General features: G+C 30.2%; 1 protein-coding gene and 1 non-coding gene across 4 annotated transcripts in view; both read right to left on the reverse strand.

Moving 5' to 3' along the window:
• The window catches only part of LOC132944552 (Kv channel-interacting protein 1-like), a 482,905-nt gene that overhangs the window by 193,685 nt on the left and 275,568 nt on the right, over nt 1-13,652 (reverse strand). For all 3 annotated transcript variants that reach the window (XM_061013982.1, XM_061013983.1, XM_061013981.1), the window contains one exon: nt 10,931-11,326. In XM_061013982.1, coding sequence (XP_060869965.1) covers nt 10,931-11,267 — 337 coding nt within the window. In that variant the 5' untranslated portion in view covers nt 11,268-11,326. The remainder of the gene's footprint in view (nt 1-10,930; nt 11,327-13,652) is intronic.
• Nucleotides 1,541-1,696, reverse strand: LOC132945993 (U12 minor spliceosomal RNA). Its single transcript, XR_009664629.1, has one exon. It is a non-coding gene; the product is annotated as a U12 minor spliceosomal RNA (small nuclear RNA).

The raw sequence follows: 13,652 nt of genomic DNA on the forward strand, positions 1-13,652 counted from the left end.
GATTTCGTTTGAAATTTTGCCGACGGTGCCACAGCGGCGAACAACAAGTGGATAAAAGTCATCATCGTTTTATTATAATTATTATAATTTATATACTATTTATATATTATGTACTTTTTAGTTTTTAGTGCTCTGTTTAAAGTTTTCTTTACCTCTTACACGCGTTGTAATAAATATTATACCTTTTGTTTAATGTTATAGATAATGGTGTTAGAAATTTACAATATGATATATATAGTATTATGAAAGTTTAATAATAATTTATGTTGCATACATTTAAATATTTGATCACTACATATTAAATGTGTGCTTATTTTTTTTACAAAACCTAAAAATAAATTATTACTTAATTATTATAAATAATATAATAATACATATTATTACATTAAATTATTTACTTCAGGCTGTACGGACTTTTATGAAACTAATAAGGGCTGCTATGTATTATATTCTTGAATGCAAAAATGCGGTTTTGACGTGTTGTGTCTATAAAAACTTTATTACAATTTAATATGCCTATTCACTATAATAATATACAATAATTAATAGCCTGCAATAGGTAGGTATGCTAATGCTATAGCCTATATAACTTCAATTTCACTAAAAATTATGAAAATACTAGTATACTACTATACCTACTAATATAGGTCGTAATATATAGGCGTCATCGAACATACTTAAGATTATAGGTAACCACTAAATACCAAGTATTTATACTATTATGTACACTGGTACAAAAAAAATTGTTCGTTCGTAATTCACAATAATATTAAAATTAAGGCATTTAAACTGAATATTGGTACCTAAAATATTAAACATAAAATAATACATTTTTTTCATCAAAAATTCACAAAGTAACTTAAAGTATTGTCATAAATGTTGCATTTATAATTTGTACCCCATTGAGTCATAATTGTATCACATAAACGATGTTTCAAAAAGTTTCTATTCTACCTACTCAATACTATGTGAGTTATGGTAATTCGTAGGTAATATAAAAAATTAATCAGCTATAGGTATGCGAATAAAATATTATTGTTATTCAAGTCAATCAATGCAGCGGGTAAAACAGAACATTGCAAAATAACATTTTGTCAATCCAATATTAACTTGATTCAGATTTGTAACTTATACGCTTTGGGACGTAAAATAGAAAGTCGCAATCGCGTCTGGTCTTAGATTATTAATAATTTAAACATATTATTTATAATTATTGTACGCGCACATAGGAAAAAACGGTTTAAAAAAATTTACGCGGGACACGACGCGCACGAACACAGTTAGAATCCCATCCACCAGATGGCTCTACTCGCAACAGTGAAATTAATATAATGACAACGACAACAACAACAATATCGTGATAATATTATTGCTTGCTCATGAATGCTCTCTACACGCATAAATCGTGAAGTAAAACACGACCGCTCAGCGCAGGGAACACGCGCGACAGAACTCATTTTCATTATCGTCGCTTCCGTCGGTGTCGAGTCAACAACGATCGAAATCGTTCCACTTACAAAAAGTGTCATTGGTCAATCATAGGGCAGATCGCTATCGCCCGACTAGCCCGCAAAGTAGGCGGGCCAGTCAAGGGGACGACCTATACCCTTCAAAAAATTTAAGGTAACAGATTGTACTGTCGAAGCCAAGCGTCACCAAGGCTTGTAAATTTTCCTTACTCATTAGTTTAAGGCACGATTGTACAATCGGTGCGCGCCCTGCCTTATAGACCGTCCGCGCCGCGGCTCCGGTGCAGAGTGCCGATGTGGCGTGGACCCTTTTCGCACACCCGATCGGTCCATCCACGATCCGCGGCGACCGCTGGCCCGGCAGGCCGCGTGCACGATACGATTCGCGGCTGTTCGCGGCGCCACGGCTGTCCGCGTTCGTCCCGCGGTAGGAAAACGAACGTGTTTCGCGCTCGGTCCGGACGCCGCCTGGTCATCGGCGCCATCTGCCGTCGACGTGGCACCCGACTGACGGCCGTCGCGACACAACGAAATGCGTAAAATAATATTGTTGGCCAAGAGGTCGCCACGCCCGCGAATGTTGTAAGCGCGTACTATACACACGGTCACTTTGTTTTCAGCAATAATTAATTAACCGTTAATTTAGCGTCTTTGGAAATGTTTGTTAGGCTTTGAGTGTATCTTTGAGGTTGGTTTTTTGTTGTTGTTGCGGTATTACAATTATTTAAGATAGTCTTGATGCAAATTATTATGATATAAAAATGCTCATAAACGCGTAAAATCGTATGTGTTATGATAACTGATAAGAACAAAAATATTTTCAAAATCAGAAAGTATTGTTCTTACTTTTAACTTTCGAGTTTGGTGATAATAATATTTCAATTCAATCTGATGTTAAAAAACTAACAACACAATAATATTATATTATATTTTATTATTGTAATATATTCGTTCTGTTAACGCGACTTTGCTATGGCTATACCATTGTAAAAACGGAGACAACTCAATATTATGCAGGTGGTGGTATAAATGTAATCGAAACGATTTTATTCGTGTCAAATAATAACAATATTATCGTTTCGTCAAACGTGTAAGCGACATGACTAGTTCGTGTCGTTATTTTATAGTATAAGCTATTAGTATTGTCACTTGTTGTTATTCAATACCGTTGCTGTTATCGACGTAATAATTTTTTGCTTTTGTCAGTTTTCTAACAAGTATAATATACCTACTAATAATATTAATACCAATAAATACCAACAGATAATATAGATGGCACCTGTGTGAATCACGTCACGATGTGATGTACTGTCGTACTGATGTGTAGATATTATCACGATATTAACATTATATATTATTTAATCGTGGTAGATGTACTAGGTAGGTTCCAAAATTTGAACACGTAGCTTGTGACTCAGACGGCCGTAAGCATGTACTCGTATACCTAGATACTTTCCTATAATACCTACGAGGAGGACGGGCAGGGCTAAACTTAACATTATGATCTGCAGTTCAAATTGAAATCTATATTATGCATGATAATATTATATTAAGTAATCGATGATGGATATATTTTTTAAAAAGATTCAAAAATCTAATAAAATGTTTGTTTTTTAACGAAAAAAGTTTTGAGACGATAACAATGAACTAGATAATATATTGTAACGAAATTAAAAGTCTAGACAAATGAAAACGTTGGAATTATCTTTATACTTCATGAAAATATCAATCACACCATGCAGACATGCAGTGTCGTCATGACTGTAGACTGTATAGTTCACGAGTTCTCGACAAAATCAAAACAGGACTAGTAATTCGTACTGTACTGCAAAGATAAATGATATAATGAAGTATATAACATAATATACTTAGGCCTGCTTGTTATAATATGTTACTGTTACGGGAATGTTGCGTAAATCTGTTTAAAATAAAAGATATAGCTACTAGAATAATATTATACGCCTACACGGACTGTAGTGTTTGAAATATTTAAATTTTGATGATCGAACCGCCATTCTTAATATTTACTGCAAACAGATACAGTTGAATCGATTGAATGACTTGTAGGTAGATAGTTAATTTGTTAATACGCGCGTGTGGAATATATTTCAATAATATACGTAATAAACAGAAAGTGTTTAGTGTCTTTCTTTGACATTTTATGTTGTATAATAATTAATTACATTATATCAGCATACATCGAGTTCAGTAAATTATTCATTTTTCAGTTGGCACTCCTAATAATAAGTACCAATCCCATTTAAAATATTGTCTAATGATTTATACATTAGTCGATATCTATTTTACATAATATAGGTAAATAAATGGCTAAACTATTAAATCAATGATTATAATTATTTATAATCACTATAGTTGTAAACAGTGCCGTCACTATTGTTTCTCTTATAAGTACGTTAACCTACGTTCGTAGGTGACGCTGAACAACTAATTAAAATAAACAATATAGGTATATAGGTACAGATATTATACTGAACTGCAGTCTGTATACTCGGCGGGTATACATATGCTTACCGCACGATAAAAATAGCTCTGAAATTCAAGCAAGATCTCGTCCTGAATCTGAACAAACTATCGTTCGTAAAAGGCACGAGCAAATCATAATTAATTTGAAAGCCTGGGAAACATTCCGAACGATACTGGCATAATATTATGTTGACTATAGTCCATAGTATATTATTATTATTATATGAAATAAGGAGTTTTCCTTAGGAGCTGTACTTAGGTACAAGATTTCGAAAAATTAAACTATTTAGGTAACTATACAACACGTCGTCATCTCAAACATAACGCATTCCCGTCAACCCAACCCGCGGAATGAGGTGAACTATTATCAAAATTATTACCCGAACCACAAAACCCGAATAAGACCACACTTTTCATACCTACAAGTAGTGTCAGGGATGCCCATTTTATTAAATATGCCGACGCATACCTTCAATAATTTTAGTTAATAACAATTCGGGGAACTCGGAAGTCGCGAGCACAAGATTATCGCCTACTACGGATAGTTAGGTAACATAAATATTGAAATATCTTACAGGTCTACGTTTAAGTTGACTACATTTTAGATAGGTGATAATATTATGCAAGTATAAATCGAACTGATGGGCACTTGACGCCGCCCTGTTGTACTACAATACGGCAATAGTTTATAAATTATAACAACAACTATCGGTCAGAAATAGTTGTGTACCTATATAATATGTTATTTCTAAATTATATTCAAATACATCAAATTTTAATAAAATATTTTGATTTGACATTATTGTAATAATTAGTAAAGTAAAATGTATACATAAATACATAGTTATAATTTATTATAATATTACCATTATGGCATTATGTCATGTACCCACTTAATAATTATCATTTCAGTATACAATAATAATAATTAGACAATAATAATAATACAGTTATAATAATTTATTATAATTATTATAATAAATTATTATAACATAATATTGTACATTAATTGTACTACAATTTATTATTCTCAGTGAACTACTTACTGTACTGTACACCATTTGCTTTGAATATAAAATTATGTTGTCTAAACGTACCGCTAGATGGCGCGCGCTGTATGAAATTAGTATTAATTTTTTTTACTTTTTTAGAATAACATTATTGTCAAAAATATAACAAATAATAATAATAGATCGAAAGTCTTTAGGAATCACATTAATACATTTTGGGTTACGACTTAAGGGACTGAATGGGTGTGATACGATTATTATAAACTACTTTTTCTTGTCCCATATACTTAATTTTAATAATATATTAAATTACATAATACAATTATTGTATATATTTTGATGTGTATCAGTATGTATGTGGAATGTTGTACATTAGTACCAGGGGATCAGAAACGTATGGCTACGTTTCAACCTAACCACACATTTAGACATAATCTTATTATACTATGGCACTAATAAAATATACAGACATGAAGGTAAAGGCGTGTGTACCATAATAATATTATTATGGTTTGACAGCTTTTGCAAAATAATAAATATCAAAGACCGTAAAAACTTTTAAACAAAAATATGCTAATATTGAAACAGTAAATTTACGTATTTCTGATTTTTTATTGGATATATTATAATATTATTGTAACAATATTAATAGTTGGATAGGTAGGTACCAAATGAATGAACAATATAAAAGTTCAAAGAAAAATAAATTAAATTTGCAGTTATACGCATACTTTCAATTAAAGTATTGAATTATTTTGAAAGCATTTACAGAGTCATTAGTATCATAATGAATGCATTTGCACGATCGCGGAATCAGAACGCAACAACTGTTGTCTGACGACGAACGTAAAATTCTTAATTGTTGTGATTTAACAATGTAATCAAGTAGGCACCAGTACAATACCTTATAACCATATACGATAATAGTGACACGGTAACTTACAATAATTTAATCGAACACTACCATTGTCAGTGCACCAATAGGTCGATCGTTACAAACATGCTATATTGGGTTTTGAATCGAATAGATTTTCAACTGTAGGTACGAGATTGAACACAATAAGCATGACATAATATCTGAAACGAGTCCACGCCATACTTTTCGCACTAAACATACCTAATCATATTATTATTATATTTTTGTTTTGTAAGGAAAAAAATAACTCGTTTATAGCGCTTCCCTCGGGCAAAATATTTCATATATTATTATATAACATCGTTGAAAATTGAGACCAAATTTATAACACGAAACACTGTTACATAGTTATAGCGATGGTATAATATTATAAATAAGGTATATTATACGCAAGTGATTTTTGAAATTATAAAAAAATCAACAAGTATTTTAATATACGCGTATAGCATTTTAAAAACTGAAATCATGTAGATGGGTGAGAAATGCTCGATTCGAATAATGGCTACGACCATCGTTTTAAACCGGCAGATTTTTTTAATGCAATTTTCTTCTAAAAAATTGTTAAAATGATCGTAATTATAGACGACGCATTCCGGCATTAGCTCCAATTTGTTGTTTGTAATTTTACACCGATGCGAAATTGTATTATGTGTTCATTACTATTTCAGTCTGTGTGTCAAATTTTACACTGAACAAAAGTCTGCGCGTGAATCCGATTGCAGTACCTACCGGTATAGTGACTATTTAATGCTGTCTGGAACAATAATATTATACAATTTACTGACCTAATACACATTACCTATTACATTAACAGTGAACTGTAGGGCAACACGTCATAATATATTTATATTTACAAGTACAATGTTAACATAGTTATTAATTTTATGACATTATAGATATAACTCATTATATATGTGTCATGTACCTATTGTACTTACATACATACCTAACAGCTATACGCCGATCTACTCGTGATTCATAACGAGACGTATTCAAAATAATTGCTCCCGCGATGTTCAGTTTGATGTCCCTCCCATTTATATAAAATATGAGCATACAATATAAGGCAATCACCCCTCCCACAAAATACATCTCTGGTCCTCGTGTAAATAATATAATATGTAGGTGCCCTGCCCTCAATACAGAGTGATTTTTTAAGCACACTCAACCTATTTTAGTTTTTAAATAATTATGCATTTATTCAAATTCTGATTCTTAGATTTTTAAACGGTATACTTAAAGGCTAAATCTTATAGTATATTGAACATTTTAAAACATATTTTATTTACCTACACTATTTAAGGCCTTCGCGATCATGCGACTATCCTATCAAGGTTTTATTTGGATTTTAAAAATGTATATATACACTACATAATTATGTGCAATTACAATAAATTCTAAATAACAGTCGTAGAGGTGACCTAGGACTATAGGAACCTGCAAATAATAAACCTAACCACTAAAAATCGACAGACGGCGCAAAATACGGGACTATTTTACCAAGGCTTAACTTGGATATTACGAACACTTATTATCTAGAAAAGTATTAACATATCTATTTGAAAATATTGCTTTATATATTTTTAAGTTCATTATTAAAAAATACCTTAATATAATATTGTATATGTAAAGATTTACTTTTTGCTATTGTTTATTGTTATCAATGTTCACTTTCTTGAACAATTGAAAGACAACAAAGGTACATAATTATTGATTTCATATTCCTAAGCGGAATATTTTTCCGACAAATATAGTTAATTATGTTGGTCAATTATTTAAAGTTTAGACAAACGGGGTAGTGGAACAACATTTTGCGGAGTAATCCTGTGATACTTCATCTCATCTGCACGTCACCTCCATGTCACACCCACATCAACTGTTACAGTAAAAATCTAAAATAATTAGTATTATTTCCTATGTCAATGTCCAATAATATATAATACTGGGTATTATATTATTATTATTACTAGCGTGTGCCGTGTTGTTTGACTTACGAATATTGTATCAGTGAAATCAGTATGCATTAATGCTGTTGATCGTTTACACGCACCTACGCAGCTATAGCTACCTATATTATACTCATATAAATAATAGTAATACATGTAATTTATAACTATATAACTCGGTGTATATTATATATTTTGAAAGTCAGCTATATTCAGAGACATATTCAGTATTTTCAATCTCATGAAAAAGTGCCTTCCTATCCTCTTTATAAATTTACAATTTTGACAATAAATATAGTTAAATATTTTCATACAAAAAAATCATACCACGATAATTTCAGAAATTATGAACGTAACTAGTGTACGCAATATTATAATATTTAAAAGTTAGAAGTATTGAATTATTAAGAAATTTACTTCTCACAACTGTTACGAGTTTTACGACTAATTTGCCTTGAATATTCCTACAGTTCGCAATATTTAGCTACGAAATACACGTTATAACTTTTATTTTTAGGTGCCTACGCCCAACCGATATGGAAAAACGTTATGAAACTTGACTGATACAAAAAAATGGTATATCATGAATTTTAATTAAAATGTATTGTTTTGTAATTAAATAAAAATAACGTAGTTGATAATACGAGAAAAGCGTATTATTCATAGTACACAATTTAGGGTACTTATTGATATAGTTACGTATTATATTGTATATTATTGATCCATTAGTCATATAATTGTTTCATACAAATTGTACATTTTAATAGTACTTAAATAGTTTACCACAACAATAATATATTTAATTGAAACTATGTTTGATGTGAGTCGTGTATCATTAATGTAAATTGTATAATTTGATTTTCATATAGGGTGATTAAAGTGATTGAATATAATTTAAATAAATAATTATTATATTATAATACCTAATTCTAGACATTTTTAACATAATTAATTTATCGATTGTAAGTAATTTGCTAAATGACAATACATTTTATTTCATATACATAGGTATACATATAATTAACTGTAAAACTTTTAATATGTTATATAATATTATTACTATCCTAAATCATGTAATATACGTCCTTTACACATTAATATTTAGTATGAATATCCACATAAATAATGACCAGTACACAATAACAATAATAAATTCAATATTTTGTACATTAGTTTAGTATGATATAGGTATTATAGGTAGATACATATAACTTATTATATTATTATGAAAACCAATACTCATATTCATGAATTTATATAAGAATTATGGTGTTGGTAATTTTTACTTATCATCAAAACTTGATCATGTCTAGTAATTAGTAAACAAATATCAACTTTGAGTATGTGTGTAAAAAAAAATACTCCGATTACTGTGATTAAGAATATTATATGGGAGACGATCCTTTTTTCCCCCCTATATTACGAGTTCAGATGCAATCGTAGACAATCTATTCTAAATAATATTATATTACACACATATTTCACTAATATCATATTCACGTATCGTTAAACATGTCTCTTTGGATTCTATAAAAAAACTTATAGGTAGGTACGTATAACTTATTATATTATTATGAAAACCAATACTCATATTCATGAATTCACACATTTATAGGTATAACAACATCATTCGTAGTTTCATATGGACATATATAGTTTACTCCACGGGCTCGCGTTCAATACTATTTTAACTACTTTATATCTGTAACAGTATTAATATTAATTAATTATAAAATCTTCGACAACATTTTCTTCCTCTCTGCTTTTACCTGGATATTGTTTCTTTGGATAGCCACTTCGGGAGGTTATATTATATACTCAATATACGGTATATTATGTGCCCACATTATTATATATATAGTACAACATAATTAAGTATGTCCTCTACTATTATATAGAGTACCTATAGACTATATTATTACATAGGTATTTACTTTAATATGGTACTCTAATAGTGACCGATAACGACAGAACCATAATAATACATAGGTAACTTCAAGGTGGTTTATGAAAACCTACAAATTGGTGTGATATTTATTCAGAGTGATTCACCGAGAATTCTCACTCTCATTTTCCTCTTAAAATACATAATTTTTATTCTAGTTCTGATAATAGGGATTTTTAAGTGTGGTACCTACTTAAATACCGAATTTTCAATTACTTAAATAATTTAGTATGTCATCTAAGAAGTATCCTGTGGTTTGAAGTTCGCTTGGAAATCCTTCCGCCACAAAATTCATTAAAAGTAAATGTTGTACTAAAAAAGCTATCAACAGGTATGTATAAAATACCTAAGTTCGAAAAAAGTAACAATTTTCAATTTTTTTTTCCCATCAACGTATAGATCGCCATTTAAATAAATAAATATATTTAACGCGCAGTTTTAGGTGTCAAAATAAGCTTCTTGCTTTTAAAAATCTAAGTATCATGAACGTTGTTTTAAAAACTGTTTTCAATCCCTTTCCTAGTAAGAACACATATTTTTGAAATTTTTGGCAATTTTTGGCAAAACTGTTACTCGACGTTGCTGTAAACTATCTAGCTTAGTTTTGAAGTTCACTCGGAAATCCTTCCGCCACAAAATTCACTATAAGTACAATTTGTACTAAAAAAAGCCATCAACAGGTAGTATATCGCAAACATTTAAGTGAGCTCAACTGGCTCTAGTTTCCGATATATACTAATAATTAAAGATGGTTTATTTTAGTTTTTCACGAACTAAAACTTATTTTTTTTCTGGATCTGTTTGAACTTGAATATTATCCAAACTATCAAACTTCGTAAGACTTTTAAAAATGTAACCTTAACAAATTCAAATAATATTATACAATAATGGTATTACGAATACCAGTGTTTACACTTGATGAACAAAGTTGAATTGATTTCTCTGTCATTAATTATCGAACATTTTTAACTTGATTGTGCTCGAATTGTTCGTATTGTTCGAATAGTCCGAATTAGGACCTAAATACTTACACGGTGTTCGTGAGTTCGAAGAGTTACGAGTGAACCCACTTCTAATACTAATATATAACGTGCACGTCCCACGCAACCACATAGCGACCACCTGTATATTAAGGACAAAATAATAGTGTTTCGGTTTACCTTGTGCCGGGTTGAACCTGCGTTTGATATAGTTTAGGAAACGTCCGGTGATGGACAGATTCCGGTGCCTCTGTGACCGTCTCCTGCCGTCCGGGTGATGGTGGTGTTGTTGAGCTTGTTGCCGCGACGAACCGTCACCGCAAGGGCCCCCGCTGGTTCCTACGCCGCCGCCTCCACCGCCGTCGGAACTTGCGCCGCCCGCTTGCTGCCCGTGATGATGGTTCTGGTTGTGGTGATGGCCGTGGTGGTGATGATGGTCGTGCTGGTGCTGTTGCGACTGTTGCCGGTTGTCCCGCCGTTCCCGGCCGTAGTTCTGATGCGCTACTACGCTGTACATGATGGCACCACTGACGTAGTCGTCCGCCGCGGCCAAATCATTCGTTCATCGAACACGACCTGCGAGCACACGTGAATCGTGGTTAAACTCGATGTGAATTTATTATTCATCCCTAGAGTGAATAATATCCAATAATGATGATTAGATGTCGCCTTATCGAGGTTCCCTACTTTCATGGGGTTGAAAAAAGAATTGACTGCTCCCCCAAACGATATAATATATTAATATTATTTTGTACTCTTATTGTATAGGTATACATCATTAAATGAGATGGTTTTATTTTTATTTTTACTCAACGTTGACGTATTAAGACCTCATTGCCAATGTTTCGATTGAATATGACGTAGTAAAGCGATTAGAAAAATACTAAAAGCAGATTTAAATTTGTCCTTTTGTCTATATTATGAGATTGGCTACCCTACATTTTCGATACATTTACTGTATTTACAAAAAAAAGAAAATTAAAAACTGTAATATTGAAGTTTAATATCTTAGAAAACTTAATTTGAAAACGATAAAAATATGGGAAATTCGATCTCAAGTAGACTTTTTCATTAACTTGTCACATCAAAGTGACATATTTGAATACGTTTTTAGAATTCTTATCGTTTCATTACATAAATTGGTACCTACGTTGGGAATGAGATTTTGTCATGTCTGAAACGTGTGGGGGTGTCTATACCAAGACAGGGTTCCACACGTATCCACACATACTATTACACTAATGATAATATACTTTTCACACTAACACACTGTGTAATGCGAATAAAACATTAAATAAAACACGACCCCAATGAATCACTGCTTCTGTTCCTCTTAAGTATGTTAGATTTACAGAATAGGTAAGTTCTAACACAACTTATACAATTGTTAAAAACCATAAAATAATAATTAAAGAAAAATATTCAACTCTCCTAGCTTCAAATATTAGTATAGATATAATAATATGGCCAAACGATTTTCCACAAAATGATGTACCTGTCGCACGATTTTTGTAAACTTGGCACGTCAAGCACTATAGCTGTGCTATAATAATATTGCATATTAATTTATGTAAGAATTTATATAAGAATTATGGTGTTGGTAATTTTTACTTATCATCAAAACTTGATCATGTATAGTAATTAGTAAACAAATATCAACTATGTGTGTAAAAAAAAAAATACTCCGATTACTTTGATTAAGAATATTATATTGGATACGATCCTTTTTTTCACCCTTTATAACGAGTTCAGATGCAATCGTAGAAAATCTATTCTAAATAATAATATATTACACACATATTTCACTAATATCATATTCACGTATCGTTAAACATGTCTCTTTGTCTATAAAAAAACTTATTACTTATTAATCACACTCGTACATTCTAGAAAACAGCGTTTATATACTATATAAAACGTCTATGAATTAGAATAACATTATGATCTTTTCATTTGATTTAAAATGCAATTTTATCATTAGGTACATTTGTTTTTCGATTTAATTTTTAAGAACGAACATTTTTTAATCAAATTATTATAACTGGTTATCGGTTCTAATCGGTCAAGGACAAAATATAAATTACTTAATCCATTCAATTTAATTATTTAAAAATAAAATAGTTTAAGAAGTATACCTATTAAGTGTCGTAATATTTATATTTGTAAATTTTGAGGTAATGTCTTTGTTTTTTTCATACTAATCTAAAATAATCACCGTCATGTGTACCTATAACAATATTAATAACATATTGTTATTTATTTTTTTACTTATTATGTATGTTAATAAACAATTAGTTAGGTACTTCCAACATTTGACATTCATACAACTATTATTAAATATCTATCAGTTCCCCATAATTAACGAAAATAAATTCATAGATAATTGAAATATTTTAACAATAAACGATTCTTTATTTTGTTGGTTAAATAGTTTTTTTAATATACGCCATACTAAATTATCGATTAAAAATAAAAACGATACTAATGTTTGGACTTTTCATTCATTCATTTTTATTTTTTTTAAGAATTTTTTTTGTTAGGCGTGCAATTTACGATAAATTATAACATGCTTTATAATAGACAATTTATAATATAGTGTGTTATTCAATTACGAAATGGTGTTAAAGATTATTTGATAAACCACGTATTTTCATGAAAAATAAACATTTTTATAAAACTTTTTAAGTACCTAGTATAGAATTTATTTTATGAAGATTTAAAGATATACATATTATATAGGTTATTTATTTTTTATTTACAATTTGTTATTCTATATAAATTGTATAAAAAAAAAATGATAAAATTTAAGTTTATAAGTATGAAAAATTGATGAAATTTGCATAATTAAGTCTAATAATATATACTTTGATTATTTGTGTAAGAAAATAATTAAAGTCATTTT

The sequence above is a fragment of the Metopolophium dirhodum genome, chromosome 5 (genome assembly GCF_019925205.1).
Source record: "Metopolophium dirhodum isolate CAU chromosome 5, ASM1992520v1, whole genome shotgun sequence".
Classification (NCBI taxonomy): domain Eukaryota; kingdom Metazoa; phylum Arthropoda; class Insecta; order Hemiptera; family Aphididae; genus Metopolophium; species Metopolophium dirhodum.